The 27,617-nt window shown below is 45.2% G+C and overlaps 2 protein-coding genes across 2 annotated transcripts; one reads left to right on the forward strand and one right to left on the reverse strand.

Moving 5' to 3' along the window:
- Positions 1-8,948: 8,948 nt before the first annotated feature.
- On the reverse strand, positions 8,949-12,340 carry H2AC25 (H2A clustered histone 25). Its single transcript, XM_067732454.1, has one exon. It carries the CDS (start codon positions 12,150-12,152, stop codon positions 11,760-11,762), a length of 393 nt encoding a protein of 130 aa, XP_067588555.1. The 5' UTR covers positions 12,153-12,340; the 3' UTR covers positions 8,949-11,759.
- A 116-nt stretch (positions 12,341-12,456) lies between these two features.
- Positions 12,457-12,888, forward strand: H2BC26 (H2B clustered histone 26). The gene has a single exon (XM_067732455.1). The coding sequence runs from the start codon at positions 12,466-12,468 to the stop codon at positions 12,844-12,846; it is 381 nt and encodes a 126-aa protein (XP_067588556.1). The 5' UTR covers positions 12,457-12,465; the 3' UTR covers positions 12,847-12,888.
- Positions 12,889-27,617: the final 14,729 nt, after the last annotated feature.

The raw sequence follows: 27,617 nt of genomic DNA on the forward strand, positions 1-27,617 counted from the left end.
CCAAGATGTTGTATCATTTCATGCATAAATATTTCACTGAGTTCTTAGACCGTCCCAGTCAGCTGAAAGAATTTGGTTTAATATTTCAGGGACATAATTAATCACACTCATCAACGAAAGACAGATCCTGTCTTCCAGGTGTTTAACACCCACAAAACTTCTCAAGAGTATACTGCACAGAACTTATAAGCACGAGTGCTTTCAAAATGGCAATAGCAAAGCAACTTTATGAAACTGTTACCAGCAGCCCAACGGCTACCCAGAGTCCTGGTATGTTAATTTACTAGTACTAACAAAACAAAGTACCACAGACTGGATGGTTTAAATAATAGAAATTCATATTCCCACAGTTCTGGAGGCCAGAAGCCTGAGATCAAGGTGTGGGCAGGGCTGGTTTGCCCTGAGGCCTCTCTTCTTGGCGTGTAGACTCCTTCTTCTCCCTGTGTCCTCACATGGTTGTCCCTTTGTGGGGGTCTGTGTCCTAATTTCCCCTTTTTTATAAGGACACCAATCATACAGGATTAGCCCACCCCAATGACCTCAGACTTCCTTGAGACTGGACCTGCCACGCCAAGTCTTCCCTGGTCTCCAGCCCACCCTGCAGATTTCAGATTTGCCAGCCCCACAATCGTGTGAGCCAATTCCTTACAATGAATCTCTCTCTTTATACATGCCGTTGGTTCTGTTTCTCTGGAGAATCCTGATTGATAAAACCTGGAATCAGCATTCTCTCTTTTCTCTTTCACCCCTAGTTGTAAACGAGCCAAGCTCCTTTCTAAGTTTATCTTTTTATGTATTTATTCTTGGTAAAACCTTACTGAATGCAGCTAACAACCTCCACTTGTGCTATTAACACTCTATACCAAAACAAGCAATGGTATCACTACACAAGGAGGAGTGCTGGTTTCCAGCCTCTGTGAAGTTTCCTGCCATATGAGGTGGGGAGCACTTTCCCTGCTCACCGTTTCTTCTGTGATAGTACTGCATAAAGACAGCCTCGGTGACTTTCAACAGCAAGCTGCAGGGCTGCTGGGCACCGTGGCTGCTGGCTCCAGCTTGCAGTTTCCACTCACTTGTTCTCTTTCTGGGCTCAGGAAGCAGCTCCTCTCTGGGATGTGCAGGTCTCGGGGTGCAGGATAGAAGTGCAACTCATTGCACCAGAGGCCCTTGCTCTGGAAGTGGGCACCATCCCTTCTAACCTGCCATCGCCCAGTGAGGGCCCATGATGTGCTAACTTCCTGAGGCTACCCTGACAAACTACCACAAATGGGGAGCTTACCACAGGAATTGACTCTCCCAGTTCTGGAGGCCAGAAGTCTGAGATCAAGGTTTCGGCAGGGCCTCGCTCCCTCCAGAAACTCTAAGTGTGGGTCTTCCTGCCTCTCTCAGCTCCTGGTGGCTCTAGGAATCCCTTGGCTTGTGGCTGAATCACTCGAGTTTCTGCCACCATCGTCATCTTCTCCTTGTGTGTGTCAGTGCTCCCTCTGCTTCTCTCCTATAAAGAGACATTTAGGGCCCACTTGGATAATCCAGGATAAGCTCCTCCTCTCAAGATCCTTGATTTACTCATATCTTTTCCACACAAGGTAATATTTACAGGTTCTAGGATGAGAAAGAGAATATTTCATTGAGTGGCCAGTTTCTGAGCCACATGTGGCTGCACCCAAGGTCATGGGACAGGGCAGTTCACCCCTGGGAGTGACGAGTGGGGCACATGATTGGGGAACATTTGCTGAACTCAAACTAGCACAAGCAGATTTAGTGCAAGGCAAACCCACCTACTATCATGACCAGAAACTAAAAGAAGGAAAAAGGACATTGGTGTCCCTTCTTAAATTTGTGTTACTAAATGGAGTAATTTGGATGGAAAAAAAAAAAATGCATGTAACCCAGCTGGCTATGCCAAAGAGAAAGACCATATAAGAGTTATGTGGAAGGAACTTCTCTGGTGGCGCAGTGGTTAAGAATTCGCCTGCCAATGCAGGGCACACGGGTTCGAGCCCTGGTCCGGGAAGATCCCACATGCCGCGGAGCAACTGAGCCCGTGTGCCACAACTACTGAGCCTGCGCTCTAGAGCCCGCGAGCCACAACTACTGAAGCCCGCACACCTAGAGCTGGTGCTCCGCAACAAGAGAAGCCACCGCAATAAGAAACCCGCGCACCACGACAAAGAGCAGCCCCCGCTCGCTGCAACTTGAGAAAACCTGCTTGCAGCAACCAGGACCCAACGCAGCCATAAATAAATAAGAGCTATGTGGAAGAAAGGAATGTTCTTATCATCAATGGTGACACCAAAACCCACTGTCAGTTCATGTTGGGTAAAACCGCATGGATGGCAGAAAAACTGTCAAAGTTGCAGTGGTTTCCATGAAATAATGCTAATATATTCTCTCCCTTGAATCGTTTATTATTCACGTGTGGAACAGTCGCCAGAACCACTAGGCAGCGTCAAGCTCATGCTTTTAGAAATATTTCTCCTTTGTTTCTACAATGTCCTCACTGAGACAATCAAAGGCCTGGAAATTATGGAGGACTGCCAGTGATCGCAACGACTCTGAAGATCAATCTATCTCCACAGGATGGACACCTACATAACCACTAAAAGAGAGAACAGTGAACAAGAGAAACAAGATGGCTGAGTCCCAGCTCTCCAGACACAGACAGATATCACAGACAAAATAGAAGCGGCATTTACTCCCCTTCCCCTACAGCCAACACCACGTGTGTGCCCAGCTCTTCAATTCCGACCGTAATACTAATTTTCATGAAAAGCAAAACAAATTATCTATGGCTTGAGTGCAAAGAACAAAAACAAAATAGTTGAATTCATGTCTTAAGTCAAAAAAAAAACAAAATCCAATTTGTGTTTGCTAAGGTCACCAAGCAGTTCTCCAGTTCTCAGCGGACACTGAGTGTCCCACAAATTTAACTCAATTCTAACATCATCTACCTGGAGATAGTGTCAGACCTCACAGATTAAGGACTCAGATAAAAAAAATTAATTAATCAACAGTCAATGTAAGAAAGAAATAGAGAATTTTATTTGAACCAACCTGAGGATTATAACCCAGAAGACAGTCTCTCAGAAAGCTCTGAGGACTGTGCCACCCATTAGAGGTCAAAGCACAATTATATACGTTTTTGAGACAAAGTGTTATACATTAAAGAGTTATGCATCAAAGTAATACATTGACAGTTTACACAGTTCAACAAGGCAAGTGGTGGGTCGTTGTGACCCCTTACAGGATTAAGGAAGGAATGTTACCTCCTAAAGAGTTACCTTGCTGGCACCAGGAGGAAATTGTTTTTGTTGCTGTTGTTTGTTTGTTTGTTTTGGCGAGTAAGCATTCCTGTGTTAAGGGGATCTAGCTAATGTATAATGCAGATGCATAGCGCACACTAAAGGGGAGAGAACAGTGGCTCAAAGGGCAGAGAAATTTTTGTGTTAAATTTTTCTTGTCCTCTCTCAAAATAATTTTGTTTCATCACTGCCCTCCCTTCAGAAGCCAGTCGCAAGTCCAGGATGTCACCTGTGCTTCTGACTGACTGGTTATAGATCAGAGGTTCCAAGATCCCTCTTCGGGGGTTCGATTAATTTGCAAGAGCAGCTCACAGAACTCAGAGAAACACCTTACTTACTAGATTACTGGTTTATTAGTAAAGGATATAACTGAGAACAGCCAGATGGAAGAGATGCACAGGGCAAGGCATGTGGAAAGAAGCCCTGAGCTTCCATGCCTTCTCTGGGCACACCACTGTCCCCAAGCCTCCGTCTATTTACCAACCTGGAAGCTCTCTGAACTCATCCTCTTGTGTTTTTATGGAGGCTCCAGTACTAGTCATGACTGAGTAACTCCTTGGCCACTGGAAATTGAGTCAACCTCCAGGCCCTCTCCCCTCCTGGAGGTGGGGGTGTGGTGGGGGGACTGAAAATTCCAACCCTCTAATCACTTGCTTTGTTCTACTGGCAACCAGGCCCCATCTTCAACGAGTTTCCAAAATTCACCACATTAATGTAACCAAAGACACCTGTATGGTTTTCATCACAGGAAATTCTAAGTATTTTTGGAGCTCTGTGCCAGGAACAGGGGACAAAGACCAAATATGTAATTTCTTATGTCACCATATCACACAAAACAAAACAAATCAGAATTCCTTGATGGATCTGAAATAACTCGCTGCTGTCAGAAAGCAAAGATGCTTTCAACAATATCAGGGGCTACCCTTAAAGACAAAATAGCCGTTTTATTTGAAAGAGTCTCCCCTGGGCCACAGTTGAGAATTTGAGGATCACACAACGATAATAGTGGTTAATTAGATTATGTTTACTTTATAAAAGAAGAAAAGTTAATATATGCAGTTACAAGCATACGAAAATTAAAAGACGTAAACAATAATGTGTTGAGTTTTTATGGATTTTGGTTAAAGAAGAAAGCCGTTGACATATACGGGTATTTGGTCTTAGGCATATGTCTGTTAGTAACGTCTAGATGTGGACGTGTGTGTATCCCTTTAAGCAGGAAAGAGCGAACAGAAATCTAAGACACGGTCTAGAACAGAGACCGATTGGGGGCCGAATAGCGGGGAGGCGGAGACAAATGCCCTTGGGGTAGCGCGAGAGGAGAGCAGGCTTTGCTGATGGTGCTGAGGGGGTACTTGGGGTGCTCCACTCCAGCGCGCACAGGAACAGCGGCGTCAAGTAAACCGTCACCAGACAAGGGAGAATAGGCCGTAGCCTTTCTGTCTCGGGAATGAGAGACCCTGCGAGAAATCGGTGACATAAAGTGTGCAAAATCCGTAGAGTGTCCGAGATTCTGAGCCCGGGGAAGGATTGGAGAGGCGAGGGTCTCGGGGCGCAGGTCAGTGGCCGCAGCCGGAGGACAAGAGGTTGGATGCGTGACCAATGCCGTCAGGCAGGCGGTCTTTGAACTGACCAACCGGAAAACGTTCCCAAGTGCAAACAAGGGCAGCAAAGGCTTTGCTGTTTTATGTAGCGAGTCCTGACCACAGCACGCAGGAGCCATAGCCTCCAAACCCCCCATCCTCCTCACAGCGGGCACCAGAAGCCGCCAGCGACTGTTCCCAGCACCCTCCACTTCACGCACCGCGGTATCTCCACCCCTCCTCCCTCATACTCTTGCACCCCTGTATCCTCGCCCCCCGTAACCTGCACTCCTGCATCCCCGCGCCCAGGTAATCCCCGCCCTCCGCCCCGTACCGCCGCATCCCTGCACCCCCATGCTCCAGTATCCCGCACTCCTGTATCTCTGTACCTCTGCACTTCTGCGCGCCAGTATCCCCGGCACTCTTGCATCCCTGTACCCCTGCACCCTTACCTCTGAACTCGTGCGCACACGCACCTTCTTATCTCCACCGATCCTCTCCCCGGCCCCGCCCCCCATCTCGCGCACACACACCCGGAGTCGGCCGAATCTCCCTCTCGCGCTCTACTCTCCCAGGGCCAGCAGCATCCCATCACCTAGGACCCAAAGACCAAGCCCCGTTGCAATGGCGCCGCTGGAGAGGCTCTGCAGAAACCTGGCTTGTACGCCGCCCTGCCCGGCGCGTCCACTTTGCGCCCAAGGACTCACAGCTCACGCGCCGCATCCTCCGGGAACTGGCCGGGAATGGCGACCCGAGCTCCCCAAAGACATCAAGTCCACGTCCCTTTTTACGTTTCAACAAAAACAGCTCTCTCCCGGGATGGTCTCTGAAGAAGCCGCGGCTTCAAAGTCCCTGCGGGAGTGTGACCCTCATCCTTGGGTTCCTAATTTTCTTTTCTTGGTAACTTCCTCCCAGCCAAACCCGAAGTCGGCTCAATGACTGTTGTGGAAAAGGACACCCGGCAGCGGGTGGCGCCCAGAGGTGGGATGGCACACTTTCTCCCTGCTCTTTGGCTGTGTGGCTTTTGGAGCTCAATTTCATTCTTTCTCTGATAGAGGGAGAATCACTCCTTTGGCTTTCTTTTTTCCTTTCATTCATCATATATTCATTTAGCACCTACTATGTGCCTGGCATAGCTCTGAGAACTTGGGAGTAAAGTGCCTTCCTGGAGTTATATCTAGTTGGGGAGGTGATGACCAGTAGAGGGGAGAGAGTGTCGTAGAGGTTTACACGCTGAGCAGAAATAGAGCACCATTGGCTTGGGGCGTGTTGCCCAGGACCGTGAAGACGTTGAGAGGAAACTTGGAAGCCTTCAGAGTGGGAACCCGCTGCTCTGGGGATGGTGGGACGCCTGGGTTTGGAGGGACAGAGACTAGCTGAGGGAAGGAGGAGCTGGCACGGGGAAGGAGGCGTGGTCAGAGGTAAATGGAAGAGCGGCTCCTGCTGTGCCCTGAAAGATTGGGACTGTTACTTGGAGGGCACCGCGCAGCCGCTGCAGGGCCTGCTAGAAGTGACTGCCTTCAAGGGCTTTGCGCCCCTCTAATTAAGGCCTCTCAGGCCATACCTGTGACGATTTAAAGTGTAATTTCTACAAATAGGAGGGTGGTGAGTGTTATCACACACAGCGTTCATTCGTCATCAGAGTTGGTGTCCAGCACACCTGTATGGGCGCTGGCTAGGCTGCGCCATTCCAAGTGTGCAGGTGTCCTTGGGAATCAGGCCAGCCACGGTTTTCCTGCCCTCCAGGAGCTCAGCTTGAATGTCACCCCCCAATACCCAGCAGTGAGAGGAAGCAACCGAGCTGTTCCGTGGAAGGTAACCTGTCTGTCTCACCTGCCCGGGGGTAGCCTCCTACAACTCTCAGGTGGAGGTACTAGAGGACGTACCCTCCAAGGTCACTACAGGTTATGGTGCAGAAGGGCTTACAGGCCACATTAGAAAGCTCAAACTACGTGGTTTATTAAATTAATTTAAAACAGGCAACAAGAAGTAAGGGGGAAGACATGGGGTGAGCTGACAAACATAGGTGTCAGTGAGGAGGAGAGCCGCACCACCTGATCCTGGGCATACGTGGACATGTGTGTGTCCTGTTCTCCCTGCCACCTAGCCTCCCTGCTGATGGTGAGGTTATGAGGAACAGGGTCCAGGAGACACCAGGGGTCCTGGGCCAATGCATACAGGTGCAGCCACACAGGGACAGGCTCTCCTGTGGAGAGTCCCAGCAGCGGCTGCTTAAGATCTGTGAAAACTGAGTGCCTCAGGGGTTCTGAATGCTTAGTAGCTATTGTATACTTAGTGATCATGATTTTTTAATGCCTCTTGTATACTTAATGATCACAAATATTTAGTGACCAGATGCCTCACATTTACTTACCTTTGTCTTGGTGTTTCCATCCCATCCATCAATTTGTGGATTACTGGCGTCTTTGCTATGTTGAGTCTTCCAGTTCACGAACACTGTATGTCATTTATTTAGATCATCGTTCATTTCTTTCATCATCATTTTGTAATTTTCAGCAGCAAGTCCTGTACATGTTTTGTTAGATTTATACCTGTGTTTCATTTTTTTTGGAGTGATTTTACATGGCTATGTTTTTTTTTTTTTTTTTTTTTTTTTTTTTTTTTTTTTTTTTTTTTTTGCGGTACGCGGGCCTCTCACTGTTGTGGCCTCTCCCGTTGCGGAGCACAGGCTCCGGACACCCGGCTTCGCCGAATCCCAGCTTGGGGCCTGAGCGCAGCGTGCAGGCCAAGCCTCAGGGGTCCTGAGCACTTTTTGTCTTCTTGGGACTGTGTAAGGAAGCTTGAATTAGCCATGGGGAGAGATGGTGAGAAGAACCAAAGTCTTCAGATATGCGAGAGAGGCTACCAGACCAGCACCTTCCCAGGGACCCTCCCCCCACAATGACCCATGACTGATTGACCAACTGACCCCCCAGCTAGCCCCAAATGCCTATGAGCCAGCCTTCAGCATGTTCGCTAACTACCAGCTTTCTTGGGGGTCCAGCTCAAACTGCTGACCTACAGGCCCTCTAGGACATTTGGGGTTGATCTGCCATCCTGTAGGAGAGAACAGGAAGGACATGACCCAAAGAGGGCTGCAGGTGACTGGGAGTGAGCTGAAGACAAGGCAGCGGGAGAGAGAGGTGGCCTGGAGGCCCAAGGGCAGTGCTCACGGGAGGGGCTGCTGGGTCCAAAGTTGAGAGGGAGGTGAGAAGCACCAGGACCTGGTGTCCCCAGAGACCTGTGCAGGAGGCAGTAGAACTGAGCTGACCAGGAGGTGGGAGGGAGGGGAATGGGCAGAGAAAAGGATGAAGTTTTAGAGCTTTTGCTGGGCATGCATTGGAGAAAATCAAAGCCTTCATGAAGTTTTGTGAGCAATGCATGGAAACAAAACCCTGGCTGGGGGTAGGGGAGTGGGGGGGCACTAGGCAGATCCTGATGACCAGGGCTGGGGCAGCCATGTAACAGGGTGACATAGGGGGAGAAGAGCTCAGTTCAGCCCAGATCCAACGGCACTGGGAGCCGGGTGACCCAGTTCTCCAAATTCTAATCCAGGGTCTGGGGGAGCACAGAAACTCGGAGAGGGGGGAGGCGTCCATTTGCTTTTTCACTTGGGAGATTCTTGAATATGTTGGTGAACATATGGGAACTGATACAGTAGGGAGGAGAGACTAGATGTGCAGCAGGGGCTGGGTGCAGGCCACGCCCAGGAGAGAGGTGCGGTGGGCTCTTTGACTTGGGCCAGGCTAAGCTGAGAATTCCAGAAACTAAGGACACTTTATCTGCAGTGGACATGGATGTTTCTGAGGCTTCCCAGGCTGCATTCTTCCTCTGGGATCTCCCACCTCCTTTCTTCATCTTTCATAGGGACATGGGGAGAACGACCAAGATAATTCTGGTGAAGGGAATGTGTGACATGTGGCAGTGGGCTGGAGAAAGGGCTTGAAGTTCCATCGAGGCAGGCAGACGGAAAGGCTGTGGCCACCCAAAGGGACATCATGCCCCTCTTCCCACATGGTCTCTAAGGGATGCTACCATGCAGCCGGGCCAGCCCCTGTCCATCCCACACTCCACCTACTGGATAGAATCGATGGAGACACCCAGTCTCCTCTTCTTTTTAGTGCATATCCATGTATTAGTTTCACATTTCTTTTTAAATCAGGGTGAAATTCACATAAGCATAAACCATTCTAAAGTGAGCAATTCAGTAGCATTTAGTACATTCACAATCACCTCTTCCTAGCTCTGAAACATTTTCATCACCCCAAAAGTGAACACTCTGTATTCCCCCCTCTACCCTCCAGCCACTGGCAACCACTATCTACTTTCTGTCTCTATGGATTTGCCTGTTACGGATGTTTCCTATAAATGGGATCACGCAATATGGGACTTTTTGTGTCTGGCTTCTTTAACTTAGCACAGTGTTTTTTGAGGCTCATCTATGTTGTATGTGCCATTCCTTTTTTAGGGCTGAACAGTATTCCACTATATGGATAGACCACATTTTTGTTTATCCATTCATCTGTTATGGAAATTTGGGCTATTTCCACCTTTGGGATGTTACAAATAATGCTGCTCTGAATGTGACATGGGTGCATGGGTATGAGTCCTTGTGTGTATCTGGGGGTGGAATTGCTGGGCCATGTGGTGCTTTCTTCTTTAAGCATGAGTCTGATGAGCTTTCTCTACCAAGGCAGGCAGCTCTGCATACTTTATGCTTCTGAACCTGATAACCCTGAGAGATGATCAGATTTTAGACCGGAGCTACCCAACAGAACTTTCTGTAATGATGGAGACCTTCTATATCTGTTTTGTCCAATGTGGTAGCCACTAGCCATGTGTGGCTAGGGTGACTGAGAAACTGCACCTTTGTATTTAATTTTAATTAACTGAAAATTAAATAGGCCCTGTGGCTGTATTAGCTCAGCCTTAGAAGTGACAAAAGAAGGACTGACTACCCCTTAGAGCACCTCCCACCTCACGCTTTTAAAAAATAATTAATTAATTAATTAATTTATTGGCTGCATTGGGTCTTCCTTGCTGCTCCCGGGCTTTCTCTAGTTGCAGTGAGCAGGGGCTGCTCTTCATTGCGGTGTGCAGGCAGGCTCAGTAGCTGTAGCGCACGGGCTTAGTTGTCCTGCGGCATGTGGGATCTTCCCGGACCTGGGCTTGAACCCATGCCCCCTGCATTGGCAGGCGGATTCTTAACCACTGTGCCGCCAGGGAGGTCCTCATACCTCCATCTTAACACTCCACTTTAGGAAATTAAAATCTGGAGCTCCACGATGATACTTGGAAAACCCAAGCTCCCTGCTCCTGAGAAACTTTTCTTTCTTAAATACCGCGGAAGGGGTTGAAGATATACAACGACCTACATGAATATCAACGCAAAAATCAAATTTAAGCTAGAATTGAAGGCTGTCACTGCAAACATAATGTATACCTCTCCAGAAGGCTCTATAATCTCTTCCATAATTCCTTGCAATTTGTTTCACTGAAATGGGTCCCACTGGGTAATGTGGGTCCTGCTATCTCTACCTACACTGCAGGGGAGTCTGGTGTTTTTTCCATCCACACTGATAGTTCCTATCAATTTTTGGTGCGAATAGTCTCATAGTGCTAGGATATTTTCTAAAGACTAGCAGATATGTGGTTAGCTCCAGATAGTGCCTAGGGAGCCCTGGTTTGAGTACATCTAATTTTAGTAAGATAACTATCTATTGTATAATATTCCTAAATTATTTTACTGGCCTGTATTTATTGTTAAAATAAAAAAATGAATGGAATCACTAAGGATAATGACAGCAGGAATAGACATTTACTGAGCTCTTATACTGTGCTAGAGATTTTTAAACAAGGGGATTAGTATAGATGAACTCATTTAATCCCTTCACTCCATGAAGTAGGTGCCATTAACATTCTCATTTCTCAGTTGACTTTGCAGGAGCATCTCTGGGACACTACAACCCCTATTTATAACAGAATGTGGAATTCAGGAAGTCATCTTCTGAAATATCCACATATATATTACTTAATCTGGTCCTAACAATGTCCACTTTAAATTTACTATATTCACAAACGTAATTTTCCTCATCAAACTCAAGGTACAAATTATTTTATTGACTTTAGCGATCAGTTTAAGGGGATCTCTGATTAACGTTTGACCAACCCAAATTTAACAATTGAAATTCTTTTAAATAATTATTCTATTTACCATGAGATTTCCTTTAAAAACTTAAACCTACTTTCGAAATATAATTTGACATTTTCAAATGCTGACAAACCCTTCCCAAGACCTTAGAATTCCCAGTACGTTATACAATTCTGATCGCATGTTCTCTAAAAAACTAAGTCATGCACTCATACATTTTAAAATGGAAATCATGTTTACCTATCAGAACCTCAAGTGGTAAAGTTTCTTTCAAGGTTAAACACTTTCAATACCAGATCAATCTACCAGATTTTCCCTGGGATAAAACAGCTACGTATTTGGTGTCTAAATGTCAGAGTGATGACACTTTCCGGAACCAAAGTAGCTTGTCACCGGTAATAACAAAGACACCTTCAGGATGAGTGGGATTGAAACCCCATGAATTTGATGGTGGCAAAACTCAAAACGGCCGCGTGTCAGACGCCATTCCCCGCACAAAATGAACACTGAGCCCACTGTGCGCCTACGCGCACCCAAATCATGCCTCGGGGTCGGTTTCCCGCAAGCCCTGCCTTGCGCAGGTTCGCACAGGAACGCGCTCAAAAGGACACAGCCCTCGACCAGTGCGGCTCTTTTCTAGAAGATATGGGTGGCTCTGAAAAGAGCCTTTGGTGTCACGGGGCCCCCGGGGCGCACAGCCGTTTCCGGCCCGCCTCCGCGGCCTCACTTGCCCTTGGCCTTGTGGTGGCTCTCCGTCTTCTTGGGCAGCAACACGGCCTGGATGTTGGGCAGGACGCCGCCCTGCGCGATGGTCACGCGGCCCAACAGCTTGTTGAGCTCTTCGTCGTTGCGGATAGCCAACTGCAGGTGGCGCGGGATAATGCGAGTCTTCTTGTTGTCGCGCGCCGCGTTACCCGCCAGCTCCAGGATCTCAGCCGTCAGGTACTCCAGCACGGCTGCTAGATACACAGGCGCACCAGCACCCACACGCTCAGAATAGTTACCTTTCCGGAGCAGCCGGTGCACTCGGCCGACAGGAAACTGCAGGCCCGCGCGCGACGAGCGCGACTTCGCTTTCGCGCGCGCCTTGCCTCCCTGTTTGCCTCGGCCGGACATCTCCCAATCAGGCGCGGGGAAAGAAGAAAGCCGAGAAACAGAACCCCAGGCAACGAAGCCGTAATACTCAGGGAGTCCTTATATATGGTCTTGAGGTAGTGGAGCCGGAGCCTCCCAATTGGGTAGCGATAGTGGCCAATCAGAAAAGGAAGCCTCCATCCCCTAATTTGCATGCGCCTTTTCCAGTGATGACGTTGCGCTACGCTTGATCCTATCAGAAACTAGAAGCTCTTGATTCCTCATTTGAATACAGGACGTATAAGTTGAGTTGCTGGAGGTGTATCGGTTTTTCTGTTTGGAAAGATCTGCCGTAATGCCTGATCCGTCCAAATCAGCTCCGGCACCCAAGAAGGGTTCTAAGAAGGCCGTCACGAAGGCGCAGAAAAAGGATGGCAAAAAGCGAAAGCGCAGTCGGAAGGAGAGTTATTCCATCTACGTGTACAAGGTGTTAAAGCAGGTGCACCCGGACACCGGTATTTCTTCCAAGGCTATGGGTATTATGAACTCGTTCGTCAACGACATCTTCGAGCGTATTGCTAGCGAGGCCTCTCGTTTGGCGCATTACAACAAGCGGTCTACCATCACGTCCCGGGAGGTGCAGACGGCCGTGCGCCTGCTGTTGCCCGGTGAGCTAGCCAAACACGCCGTGTCCGAAGGTACCAAAGCCGTCACGAAGTATACCAGCTCCAAGTGAGGCACGCCCCGGTTCCCGGGAACCCAAAGGCTCTTTTCAGAGCCACCCACAAGATCAAGAAAGGGTTTCGAACACGTGAAGGGTTATGTAAACGCATCCGATGTGTGCTCCTTAGCGGTTCTTTCGTTACTGGGAGGACGTTCTCGTTCTCCCCGCTGTGCGCGCGTGTGTATGGGAGCGGAATGGGAGAATATCTGCTTTTTACGGAGATCGGGTATGGAATGGCGACCCAAAATAACAATGTGGGAGGCAATCAGGAACTGGGTGTCCACCCTCGCCTTCGCTCAAGATTATTGACGCTTCACTAAACAAAGTAGGAACCCTGAACTCAAGTGTCCTTAGTGTGTGGAGAGTGCCATTCCCGGAGCTTGCGGGCATGGACTCCATGTCTAGTTTTTTGTGTTCGTGTGGTGTGAGCCTGTGGGTAAGGAACGCAGGTCACCTGCCCCCAGTGGGACCTCGTGCCAGTCTCTCCACCTCCGTGTCCCCGATGGGTGAACCCGAAGGACGCAGTTGGTGAGGCCCTGGGGGTTGTCGCGCAGCTGTGGCGGTGGCGCCTGGCGCTGCATCCCTGCCTAAACCAGACACCTTTATCCTAAGGCAATGAACCTTTCCGGGAGGATGTTTGCATGTCTGCATCCTTCAACCGCAGGATGTTTGACAACCGAAAGAAAAACGGAAGCGTGGTGGAACGGAGCGCTCCTTGCACAGGAGCCGGATGTAAAAAGCCGACCCCTGCTGCAGGTAGCTTTAAGGGGGGTAGGGGAGTGGGGAGGAGGGCAATTTAAGAGGAAAAATAACGTTTTTCGAAGCAAATGTAGTTTTCCCACTTAAGCCACGTTATTTTCTGTGACGCACTAGTGACGCAGAACTTTCCCTATTCTCTGATTTCATGGCATTCATTTGGAAAGTGTCATCTTAGTTCAAGGGAAAGCGCTTTGGCATGAAGAGTCTTCACTCTGAAGAAGACATCGCCTACCTTTTTTCTTGCCTTGTTTTTTCTCATTTGTAAGAAGGAGATTTCAAATAATCACTTCCTTGAGCCGTTTTGAGAATTAGATTGAAAAGTCGTGTCATCATCTCAGGCAAGGAACAGACGTTCAGTTAAAGGCTAATAATCATGTTTTTTGTGAAATCATCTCCTTTGGAGATGTCCAAAGGAAGCGGGTTGCATGCCTGGTCCGGCTGGGCGGGCGGAGCTGGGGAGGAAACGTCGCCACCCCCACCGAGTGTCTTCAGCCACGGCTGCTGGAAGCCCATCGCCCCCCCCCCCACTCCGCCCGCCCCATTCCTTTTCCTACGTGGGTCCACTCTAAAAGAATTTCTAAAACGTCACACATTTTAAAGTTGGCGTCCAAAACATTTTATGGCTAGTTCAAATAGTTGCAAGGATGCAAATCCCAAGGTAGGACGTTTTACAAAACAAAATGGTCTCACATCAATCTTTTAAAGGTATCTATTGAAACAGCAATTCGATACCATAACCATAGCAACTCATAAAATACACTATTAAATTACTTGTTAACACTGAACGATTTTAGATAATTTTTTCACCTTGAACTCATATATTCATTCAACTTCTGCCTCAGAATTTCATCCTAATGTAAGGTATATATATATATATATATATATATATATATATATTTTTTTATTTTTTATTTTTTTTTTTTTTTCTTTTTGCGGTACACAGGCCCCTCACTGCTGTGGTCTCTCCCGCTGTGCAGCACAGGCTCCGGACGCGCAGGCCCAGCGGCCATGGCTCACGGGCCTAGCCGCTCCGCGGCATGGAGGATCCTCCCGGACCGGGGCACGAACCCATGTCCCCTGCATCGGCAGGCGGACTCTCAACCACTGCACCACCAGGGAAGCCCAAGATATATATTTTTTACACTGTTTTATCTATCTCCTTTCTCTACAAAAAAGGATATTGAAATTTTAAAATACTTGTAGGTGACCAGAAGTCAGTGTTTAAAAATCATCTGGACAGTACACAATTGTTTAAACATAAATAAGTTTTGATAGGTATATGTAAAACCGAAAATAAAACTTAAGTGACACCTGCCTCATTTAAAGAGATGGATAGTGGTCCCGCCCTCCCTGCCTCTCCCTCCTTTCCTTTCTGCCTCAATTAGTTTGTGTATCCATGGGCATATATAGTATTATTATGGTTACAATGATAGCAGTGTGCAGCATCATTTCTTTTCCTTTGTTCTCTTTTATAGATACGAGCTCTGAAACAGTATTAAAAAAAATAAATACCTCGACATGGGAATTTTGTCAGAGCAGTTTAACTCATTTCTTTGCCTTCCTAGTTGTAATACAGAAATTAAACAGTGGGGCTTCCCTGGTGACGCAGTGGTTGGGAATCCGCCTGCCAGTGCCGGGGACAAGGGTTCGGGCCCTGGTCCGGGAGGATCCCACATGACGCGGAGCAACTCAGCCCGGGCACCACAACTACTGAGCCTGTGCTCTAGAGCCCATGAACCACAACTACTGAAGCCCACGTAACAGCTGCTGGAGCCCGCGCCTGGAGCCCGCGCTCCACAACTGGAGAGGACACTGCAGGGTTAGAGGCCCGTGCACCTCAGCGAGGAGTGGCACCCCGCCCACCACAACAGAAGGGAGCCTGCATGCAGCAGCGAAGACCCAACACAGCCAAAGAATAAATAAGTAAATAGATAAGTAAAATAAATCTATTAAAAAAAAGTTAAACAGCGATCTGTCATCAACAAGTCCACACCTTTAATTTTCTCAGTAGATATCTGATTCATATTAAAAACTGCAAAATTCAGTCCTCCACTTTGAAATGGGGACCTGCTGACTGGGTCCAAGCCCTCAGCCTCCTACCAAAGTAGCTTGGGAGTCAGTATCTTAATGAAAACTTCTAGTCACATGAAAGTAGTCTCGCAGATTCACGTGATTCTTTACCTTAATGAGCTTAAACCATAGGTCTAATAAGTGAAAATTGTCTCCAGCAGAGAATGTGATATATAGTGCTAGCAGTAGGCAAAAGCACTGCTTAGTACCAAAAATAAAAGAAGCAAAATGAAGATTTTACAATAATTTGCAAATACAATTCTTTAAAAAATAAATTTTTCTGCGAATAATGCAAAATATCAATTAATTTCTCAGTACTGTTGACTTCTTTGGCACACAGAATTAGCTTGAAGTTAAAAAAAAGGCTGCCTCTATTTGCTGAACAGTCCAGTGGAGGTTGTATACACAGCCTCAGGTGCAGACTGGGCTCGATTTAGCCCTCTTCTAGGAGGGGAATCTGTTAAGGAAGAGGCAAGGTGATACAGAGTCCCTGCTATTGAGATTTTATGATTGAAAAAACTGAGAGAAATTGTATACAGAAACCATGTCTATCATATTGTTACAACAAAGAAATACACGTTCTGTTAAGTTGAAAGTTAAACTAGGGCAGTTAACCAAGTACTTGAGAATACATAGAGGCAAGGAGAACTAGGACTCAGCACAATGGAATCATTCTCTGGATCTGAAATAACCAAGGTAAATGCTTAAACTAAGGACCTGGAAGGAACTGGAGGAATTTTGCAGGTATACAATCTGAAATGTATCAAGGAGACTCCTTTTTCATATCAGAAATTTCAAGTCAAATTTGTTAATTATTATGGAGTAAAGAAAGTATTTTGGAGGGGAAAAACTGTCATTTTAATAAGAAATTACAAATGCAAAACAGTATTTACTGTATAGGAGGTTAAATATTGATTAATGAGTGGCAGGCCCTGGAAATGGTGTGTGTGAGTTCCTGAGGGAGGAGTCAGATGGCCATTGTCCACCTGAGGGAACACAGCTGTGAATCCAAATCTCACATAGCATTTTGGCTCTTGGAGACTGAGTTGTTCTCTGAAGGTGTTCTTCATGGTTTGGGAGTCACCGGCACTATGAGATATTTTTTAGAGTGAGAACAGCATGGGCCCAGTAAGGCCTTGCATACCTTACTTGTTATTAAATGTGTCATGTATTTTGCATATGGTTAACAATTTTTTTTTAAAGTGCTCCGTTTGTTTTATTGAAAAGCTTCTTAAAAGGAGCATAAAGGAGAAGTTACAACAGACATCACAGAATTACAAAGGATCATAAAAGATTACTGTGAACAATTATACACCAATAAAATGAAAAACCTAGAAGAAATGGATGAATTTCTAGAAATATACAATCTTCCAAGACTGAGTCAGGAAGAAATAGAAAATATGAATAGACCAATCACCAGGATTGAAACTGGATAAGTAAAAAAACAAAGCCTCCCAACAAACAAAAGCCCAGGACCAGACATTTTCACAGGTGAATTCTACCAAACATTTAGAGAAGAGTTAGCACCTATCCTTTTCAAACTATCCCAAAAAATTACAGAGTAAGAAATGCTTCTGAACTCATTCTGAGACCAGCAACACCCTGACACTAAAACCAAAGCTATCACAACAAAAGAAAATTACAGGCCAATATCACTTATGAACATAGATGCAAAAATTCCCAACAAAATATTAACAAACTGAACTCAACAAGACATTAAAAAGATCATACACTATGATCAAGTGGGATTTATCCCAGAAATGAAAGTTTGGTTCAATATCTACAGATCAATGTGATACACCATATTAACAAACTGAAGAATAAAAATCATATGATCATCTCAATAGATGCAGCATCCATTTATGATAAAAACTCCCAATAAAGTGTAGGTATAGAGGGAACATACCTCAACAGAATAAAGGCCACAAGCTCACAGCTAACAAACATCATACTCAGCAGTGAAAAGCTGAAAGCATTTCTTCTAAGATCAGGAACAAGAAAAGGATGTCCACTCTCACCTTTTTTATTCAACATAGTATTGGAAGTCCTAGTGACAGCAATCAGATAAGAAAAACAAATGAAAGGAGTCCAAATTACAAAGGAAGAAGTAAAAATGTCACTGTTTGCAGATGACATGATACTATACATAGAAAATCATAAAGACACCACTAAAAAAATTACTTGAACTCATCAACGAATTCAGTAAAGTTGCAGGAAACAAAATTAATATATAGATATCTGTTGCATTTCTATACACTAACAACAAACTGGCAGAAAAAGAAAAGACTCCCATTCAGAATTGCCTCAAAAAGAATAAAATACCTGGAATAAATCTAACCAAGGAGGTAGAAGATCTGTACTTGGAAAACTATAAAACACTGATGAAAGAAATTGAAGATGACACAAACATATGGAAAGATATACTGTGTTCATGGATTGGAAGAATTAATATTGTTAACATGACCAAACTATCCAAGGCAATCTACAGGTTCAATGCAATCCCTATCAAAATACCAATGGCATTTTTTTCATAGGACTAGAATAAATAATTCTAAAATTTGTATAGAAAGTCAAAAGACCCAGAGAATCCAAAGCCCTGTTGAAAAAACAGAACAAAGCTGGAGGTATCATACTCCCTGACTTCAGTTTATGGTACAAAGCTACAGTAATCAAAACAGCATGGTACTGGCACAAAAGCAGGCACATAGGTCAATGGAACTGAATGAATAGAGAGCCCAGAAATGAACCCACATTTATATGGGCAATTAATCTATGACAAAGGAGGCAAGAATATACATTGGGGAAAAGATATCTCACTAAAAATAGACTAAATAGACTAAAATAAAGACTAAAATAGACTAAAATAAATTCAAAATGGATTAAAGACTTAAATGGATTAAGACCTGACACCGTAAAACATCTAGAAGAAAACATAGGTAGTACACTCTTTGACATCAGTCTTAGCAGTATTTTTTTGAATATGTCTCCTCAGGCAAGGGCAACAAAAGCAAAAATAAACAAATGGGACTACATCAAACTAAAAAGCTTTTGAACAGTGAAGGAAACTATCAACAAAATGAAAAGGCTGCCTACTGAATGGGAGAAGATGTTTGTAAACAATATATCTGCAAGGGATTAATATCCAAAGTATACAAAAAACTCATACAACTCAACATAACCTCCACCCCAACAACCCAGTTAAAAAATGGGCAGAGGGCTCTAGAGCCCGTAAGCCACAGCTACTGAAGCCCGCATGCCTAGAGCCTGTGCTTTGCAACAAGAGAAGCCACCGCAATGAGAAGCTCATGCACCGCAATGAAGAGTAGCCCCCGCTCGTCACAACTAGAGAAAGCCCATGTGCAGCAACAAAGACCCAATGCAGCCAAAAAATGAAATAAACTAAGTAATTTTTAAAAAAGCAAGGTCTTACTGTATAGCACAGGGAACTATATTCAATATCTTGTGATAAACCCATAATGGAAAAGAATATGAAAAAGAATGTATATATACGTATAACTTTGCTGTACAGCAGAAATTAACACAACATTGTAAATCAACTATACTTCAACAAAATAAATTAAAAAGAAAAAAAAAATGGGCAGAGGCCCTGAATAGATGTTTTTCCAAAGAAGACATAAAGATGGCCAACAGGCACATGAAAAGATGCTCAACATCACTAATCATCAGGGATATGCAAACTGAAACGACAATGAGATATCACCTCAAGCTGTCAGAATTCCTATTATCAAAAAGACAACAAATAACAAGTGTTGATGAGGCTGTGGAGAACAGGGAACCCTCGTACACTCTTGGTAGGAATATAAATTGGTGCAGCCACTATGGAAAACAGAATGGAGTTTCCTCAAAAACATTTAAAATATCAATAGAACTGCCATGTAATACAGAAATTCCACTTCTGAGTATTTAACCAAAGAAAACAAAAACACCCTGATTTTCATTTCAGCCTTATTTACAACAGCCATGATATGGAGGCAACCTAAGTGCTCATCAGTGGATGAATGGATAAACAAGATGTGGTTTATATATACAATGCAGTATTAGCCATAGAAAAGAATGAAACCTTACCATTTGCAGCAACATGGATGGACCTAGAGGGTATAATGCTAAGTGAAATAAGTCAGACAGAGAAAGACAAATACTGTATTTCACTTATATGTGGTATGTAGAAAACAAACCAAATGAACAAACATAACCAAATAGAAACGGAGTCATAGATACAGAGAACAAACAGGTGGTTTCCAGGGGGAAGGAGGGTTGGAGGAGGAGAGAAATAGGTGAGGGAGATTGAGAGGTACAAGCTCTTAGTTACAAAATAAATGAGTCACAGATATGAAATGTACAGCATAGGGAATATAGACAGTCAATAATTATATACTGACAGATGACAACTAGATTATCATGGTGATCATTTTCAAATGTTTAGAAATATGGAATCACTATGTTGTGTACCAGGAATTAACATAGTGCTGTAGGTCAATTACACTTCAAAAACAAGCAAACAAGCTCATAGAAAAACATCAGATTTGTGGTTACCAGAGGCAGGGGTGGGGAGGGGATGGGGAATTGGATGAAGGCAGTCAAAAGGTACAAACTTCCAGTTCCTTAAACTTGTACAATGCTGTATGTCAATTATACCTCAGTAAGACTGAGGAGAAAAAAGCTCTTAAACCGTTTATGAGGAATATGTTAAAAAAGTATACACTTTTTTTCGGATAAAGGAATACCAATCTAGTTTGAAGGATTATAGCTGAGTATGAAGGTCTAGACCAGTACCTGTCCTCCTGCTGTTTTGATATTTCAAACAGGAATAGCGTTAGTGCTTATAAGGAGCTGCTCAAACTCAATGCTGCTTAAATGTTTTGAGCAAAAGCTCATTATGCTTTGCCTTGTAAACGCGGGAAGGACGGCCCCAAAAGTCACTGCCTAGTCTGTTACAACACCCAGAGCCTCACCCAGTGTCATGTCCAGCACACCCCGGCCTGACCCACGAGGGGGTATGGGTAGAGGAAGAGGTTGGCATTAAGCCTTCTTGAAGGTGATCCGCGCCCCTCACTCGCAGGTCTCTCGCCACATGCAGACAGAAAGGCCTGGACTGGGTTCAACGGCTCAAGCGTCAGGGCTATACCCTCTCAGGCTTCTGGCTGGGGCCTAGACTAACACAGCAGGTCTCTTTTTGGTGAATATGCCATTAAGAAAAGAAGCTTAGCTTTAGTTCAGGAGCACACTCCATCTCTCCCATAATCCCAACTGAACAGCACTTCACGACCGCAACAGGTGGCACGCTCTTTTTCTAAGCACGGAGGCGGCGGTGAAAAAAAGCCTTTGGTTTCTGGAGCACAGTGGCCCGCCTCACTTGGAGCTGGTGTATTTGACAGTCTTGGTACTTTCTGGCATGGCACACTGCTCATGGGGCTGCAGCAGGTGTGCAACCCTCTGAGCCTCCCTGAACCTACAAGAGCGCTTGTAGCGCGCCAGGCAGCAGGCCTCGCTGAAGCGTGAGCTGTAAAGTGTCCTTGATCCACGAGTTCATAATACCCATGGCCTTAGAAGAGATATCTGTGTTGGGAAGCACCTGCTACAGCACCTTATAGGCGTAGATGGACTAGCTCTCCTTGTGGCCGTCCTAAGCCTCCCTGACTGCCTTCTAGGAGCTCTCCTTGGGCTGCGCCTCTGGCACAAGTGAGGCGGCGGACATCACTATTTATTTTCCTCATATTCAAATGAAGGCTCCAAATCTCTAGAATCGGATTGGACGGCCAGCCCCTCTCTGCCTGGTCCACAAAGAATGTATGTAAATAGGAGATGCCGGCTCTTCTTTCCTATTGGACAATAGCCCAACCAATCCGAAGGCGCGTCTGCTGTGTTCATGGAGTCAGGTTGAGCGTTTTTGTTCAATCCCTTTGTTGTAACGGGAGACGGGTCTTTGTTTAATTGCCGTTCTGGACCTGGGCAAAAAAATGAAGAAGGTAATAAAAACCCGTTTTAATCCCGTGTCTCTATTTTTTCTGGATGGGAGACAAACGCAAGGGGACATTTCTTCCTTAGCCAAATAGCTAGGGACGGGAAGCTTGTGCTTATTCAGCAGAGGGGTATGGCAGTTTCCAAGTGCCGTTCCAATCATTTATTTCCTATCATCCCCCCCCCGCCCCCCCGCCGTGGCCAAGGAGATAATTCCTTTCAGCATTCAAGAGTAAATGCGAACGGTTCTTTCGGAAGTACAGAAAATAGTACTGAAAACATACTAAGGTATACTAAGGTACTTACATTGGAAGCAACAGGGCAGATTTTTAACTGGAGGGAGGAAATGAACGAGTTTCAAAGGAAACACTAGTCCTTCATATTGTTGTTATTGTTAATACTGACTAGACAAACCCGTTTGAAGTGACAGCTATATGCTAAGTGTTTGATATGTATGATCTCATGTGGTCTCCTAATAACTCCAAGGGTAAGATATTATTATTGTTCTCTACTTGCCCATCAGAACGTAGGTTGTGGAACCGTTAAAGGATAAACTGAGGTATATTAAAAATTTAAAGAGTTTGAGCAAAGATCGATTAGAATTGGGCAGCATCCAGTCTAGCTAATAGAAAGGAGCTCAGAGGGGCTGTACAAAATGAAAGACTTCTATAGCCAGAGGGAGCAGGAACAAGGAAAATACACTAGGCAAAAAAGCAGGTGTTACTCCAAGGTTACTTCCCTGAAGGGGATGGCAGGGGTCTATGGGGCGATTACCTAACTAGTGCTGATCAGGCGATTCCTACTGACCCGTTTAAGATGTTCTTTCTAGGAAATAAGTCAAGGCTTGGTTTGGTGATGGGGAGCTGAGCATAAGAGACTCTAGGGTTTCCCTGGTGGCGCAGTAGTTGAGAGTCCGCCTGCCGATGCTAGGGGACACGGGTTCGTGCCCCGGTCTGGGTAGATCCCACATGCCGCGGAGCGGCTGGGCCCGTGAGCCATGGCTGCTGAGCCTGCGCGTCCGGAGCCTGTGCTCCGCAACGGGAGAGGCCACAACAGTGAGAGGCCCGCGTACCGCAAAAAAACAACAACAAAAAAAAAAACAACAAAAAAAGAGAGACTCCATTTGGGGCCTGTCTTGTTTTTATTTTTTTTGTTTGTTTTTAAAATTTTTTTTTGTTTTTTCTGCCTGTCTTGTTTTTAACTGAAGTCACCAGTCCCCAAGTTTACTCCTTATTAAATTAATTCCTGTATACACAAGTATGAATTCACATTTCTCACTTGTTTCAGCACAGGAATACCTGGGGAGCCCATTAGAAATGCAGATGCTTGGGCCCCACCCCAAATGTATTGAGTCCGAATCTGCATTTTAAACAGATTCCTATGCACATCATAGTTTTTGAAGCACGGTTGTGGAGTTCATTTACCTGGCAACTTTTTTTTTTTTTTCATCCAGAGCATTATCCAAACAGGCTAGGAAACTTAATGGCACCCACAAAAGACAAAGTGGCTCACTGCGTTCAGAGAAGTTAGCGAGGTGCTTTCAAGATACCTACACAAGCATAAGTTTGAAGAAGCCCAAATAGGATCCTATTTGCCTTAGAAGGTTTGGGTGTGAAGAAAGTGGAGGAGAGATGCCAGGGGGCCACTCTTTAGATAGCCTGTGCTTAGCTCCCTACCTGGGGCTAATAATTCACCTCTCTGCCCCTCTACTTCCTCATCTATAAAGTGAGGATATCAATGCCTACCTAATAGGATTGCTGTGAGTGAATGTGTGTCAGGCAGATGGCGAGGTGTGGGCATATATTTAGTGCTCAAGTCCTCCTGACTCCATTTCATCCTTTCCTTCTCAGAAGAGACCCAGCCACAGCCGGGGCTGCCTCAGCTGAGCTCCCTCTGAGCCATGGACAGCTCCATCACATAAATATGGAGCATAAGGCTTTCTCTTGCCCACTAGAACATGGACTAAGCTGTAATCGCCAGGGCAAGAGATGTGTCTTTCACTTCTAAATCTCCAAGGTGGAACATAGAACTTGGCACAGAGCAGAGATACAATCAGTGTTTGTTGAATGAATAAGTGTTTGTTGAATGAATAAGCCCTGTGAGCTGAGGCAGTGCCCCCTGCTTGCAAATCTGTCCTCTGAGGTCCATCAGACATGTTGAGATTGTGTGTCCCCTGGGCTGCTTTGGGTATGCTCAGTATTAACTATTTTATCTGTTTACCTTAAAAATATATAGTTGATTTAACAAACGTTTCTAGAGAGCTCATTATGATCTAGGTAACCACTTAATGAATACTTAGTTCAATTTAGTGCTCATAACATCCCTTCCACGTATATACTATAACTTCATTTTGCAGATGGGTGACAAAAAGGCAGAAAAAAATACGTCTCAAGTGAAACAGCTGATGAGGTAGGAACCTGGCCCTGGAAGTCAGGCCAGTGGTACCAAGCTCTGCACTGACCACACCTAGATATTTTTGGTTTTGGATATTGAATTTCATTTTGAAGAGAGATGTGATGTGTAGGGAAAAAATATTATCAAAATCAAGATGCATTGCTCTGTGTTTAAATGTAAGTTTCTAAGGAAAAACACCAGTCAGATATCTTAAAATTCTACTGCAGTAGAAAGCTGAAAGTACTGCAGATGAAATTTCACTCAATTCCACAATCTCCAAATCAATTTTTTAAAAATAGTCTTTGAATACAAGGCACCTTAGTAACAACTGTGTGCTTCTGGATCATTTATTCAAACTGTTTTTGTAACCATTATTTTTTTCTACCAGAGACTTAATGACCAATGTATATAAATGACCCCCAGCACCATTAGAAGAGGTCTGAAGCTTGATCTTGCACAGGAGATACACTCAAAACAAAAATCTCTTTCCTTTCGCCTGTAGATCTAGTTGGCACAGACTTCTCTGACTGCAAGCTGCCTTTTATTCTTAAAACTCAGTTAAGGCTCATTGGTGGTAGTTATTGAAGCTGTTAACACGTTTGTAATGTTATGGAGAAAAGACTTTCCTTCCACCCTCTTGGGTTCAATAGATGGGCCTATGAAGTAAACTGACAACAGGCAGAGTAACAGGAGAAAAGTTATACAAATTTATTCATTTTTACATATTATGTGCATGGGGGCATTGCAGGGGAAAAAAAGTGAATACCCCCAAAAGCGATGAGGTTTGAGACCTTATATAGCATCTTAATAGGAAAAGGGGAGAAGTAGTCATCTTAGAGGAGAGTAAATGATATTAGGAAAGGTGACTGGGCCCTTAGGAGACTAGACAGGAGATATGATATCAATAGTTTGTGACAAAGTCTGTCTGGGTGTGGCATTGACTTTTAGTCTCCTCTCCTGTGATGAATCAATCTTCCTCTGCTGATGAAACTCTCAGGAGGGAACTAATGGCAGTTGAATTCATTTTGAAGAAACTGTTTTTAGGCAGATAAGGGGAGTTCAGAGAAAGTTTTTCCCAGCCTTTGCTGTTTTTCAAGTGACTTCAGCCCAAAATAATCAATATGCCAAATGCGGCATATTTTGGGGTGGTATGTCCGGAACCCCTTCAGTAGCAAAAGTATTTATCCCAGGCATCTGGCATAGAAAATCTGTGACTTGAGGTTTGAGTAGGATATGATTTGGGTATTTTGCGGAACCAGCAACATGATTTCCAGGGCCCAGAGGAAAATGAAAATGTGGGTGCCTTGTAAAAAGCTATTAAGAATTTCAAGATGGACACAACAGAGCACTGAACCAAGCACAGAGTGCTGCTCGGGGCTGCTCTAGTGTCAGCCCAGGTCACTGGACCATGAAGCTGTCTCTGGATGGCCCTTGGCCTGCAGGCCATGCAGCAGTTTGTACAACCCACAGTCCCCTCCCCTCGTCTGGTTGCTGCCAGCCCCTGGAAAGCTGGTCCTTGCACTGGGTCCTGGTGAGGTTTCTTGGCTTCCTTGCGGCATAGGAAGGCTTGGAAGAAAACTTGGTGTGGGATCGGAAATGAGCATTCCTTGGAAGGGGTTTGGGTAAGAAGTTGTCTTTCCATGTAGGTCCTAAGGTTTGGAAACCGCTATCCTCCCACATAGAGGGTGGTTAATGCCAGGAAATCAGAACCAGAATCTCATGGAGTGAAAGTTTGTGTTCCCCCCGAATTCGTATGTTGAATGAGAGTAGAGCCCCCATGAATGGGATTTGGTGCCGTTATGAAAGAGACAGGAAAGAGCTTTATTCCCCTCATCCTCCACCTCCCATTCTCCTCCTCCTGTTTTCCTTCTCCTTCTGCCTCTTCGTCTCCCCCTCCCCTTCCTCCTCCCCCACCCCTCCTTCTGCAATGTAGAAGATGGCCCTCACCAGAAACCACCCACACTGGCACCCTGATCTCTCTATTCCCAGCTTTCAGAACTATGAGAACTAAAAGTCTGTTGTTTAAGTTCCCCCAGTCTATGGTATTCTATCATAGCAGCACGAATGGAAAAGGGACAGTCCTCTGGATCAAGGGCAACATTTTGTATTGACAGATGGAATACTATAGTGCAGGCTTGAGGTTTTCCAGAAATAAGGAAAGAAAGAGAGAAAGAAAGAAAGAGAGAAAGAAAGAAAGAGAAAGAAAGAGAAAAGAAAGGAAGGAAGGAAGGAAGGAAGGAAGGAAGGAAAGAAGGGTGAAAAAGTGACTGAAGGAAGAAAAGAGAGGGAAGGAGTGGTGGTGGGGAGGGGAGAGGAAGGCAAAGAAAGAACAGAAAAAGAAAGAAAAGCAAAGAAACAGGATCTCCAGCTTAACACTCAGGGACAGACAGTGCTTGCGCATAATAGCTTGGAAGAGTAATTTAAAAAGCGGTTTGGATGATTTTTAAAAACCCCAAAATACACAACTTTTTCCCCCTTGTTATCATTTCTAGAGTACAGTGCCTAGATTCCATATATACATTGAATAAATTGTTGCATGCATGATGCTAAAATCTTGGCTCTCTGTGCACTGATGCCAAAAAAATATGGAGACAGAGTTTTGGAGGAATGAGAAAAATGGCTTTAATCTTTGCCTGGCAAAGAGGATAACACAGCAAGCTAGCGCCTCAAGAACTGTGCCCCCCTCCCTGCGGAATAGGGAAAGGTTATATAGCCTGGGCCTTATGGTCTGGGGTAGGTGTAATGAAGGCTCAAAGTAAGGCTCAAAGTAATGAAGGTCTTGCATTCCTTTTCTTCTGCAAATTCATGGCCAAAGCTGGCGTCAGGTGTCAAGCAGCAACCGGGTCTGGTGTCTCTGAAGTTATCGGCCCGTGACCTTCTTCCTGAAATGAAGAGTGCTACAAGGGAGTGTAGGAGGAGAAGGAATGCCAGGTGCAAAGGGGAATTCTTATGGAGTCAGAGAGTACTCAGGTTTGTGAAGGACACGACTAGCTACAAGTGTTTTTTAGTAGTAACAGCTGAAGAATAACCAAGATTGCTTAACTCTTTCAGACCTGTGTCTGTTGTTTCCCAGCCTGTTCATTGTTTCCTTACTTTCCTTGTTTATCAGAAAAGTCTCATTTCTATTTTTGCTGCAACAAATTCCCCACTGCTAGTTCATTCCCTCCATCTTAACGGAGGAAGGGAAACGGGCTTCGTTCTCGCCTGGCTGAGGACAAAACTTCAGTTTTGCTCCATTTGAAAAACACCAGCCCTTTGGCCCAGGGGCCCATCTGTTTCCTACTTCATGCATGAAATGAGCACGTTTTATCATCTTGGATTTTTGTGATGCACGAATGAAGCCATTCTTTCCTCCTAGGGGATTGTGCAGTAAGCTCTCTCCTCATTCAGCCAAGAAGTCAAATCACTTTAAAATTCTCACAAACAAGCATTTCATATAACTGAAACATTGCAATGGCAAACACATATGTTCCCCCCCCCCAATAGAATGCTGATTCTTTCCATATCGGAATTGTAACACTTGCTATACACAGAGCCTGCTGGGAGGGAGGGAGGGATCTGCCTGGAGACAGCACCCCGCA

This window comes from Pseudorca crassidens, chromosome 3 (genome assembly GCF_039906515.1).
Source record: "Pseudorca crassidens isolate mPseCra1 chromosome 3, mPseCra1.hap1, whole genome shotgun sequence".
NCBI lineage: Eukaryota > Metazoa > Chordata > Mammalia > Artiodactyla > Delphinidae > Pseudorca > Pseudorca crassidens.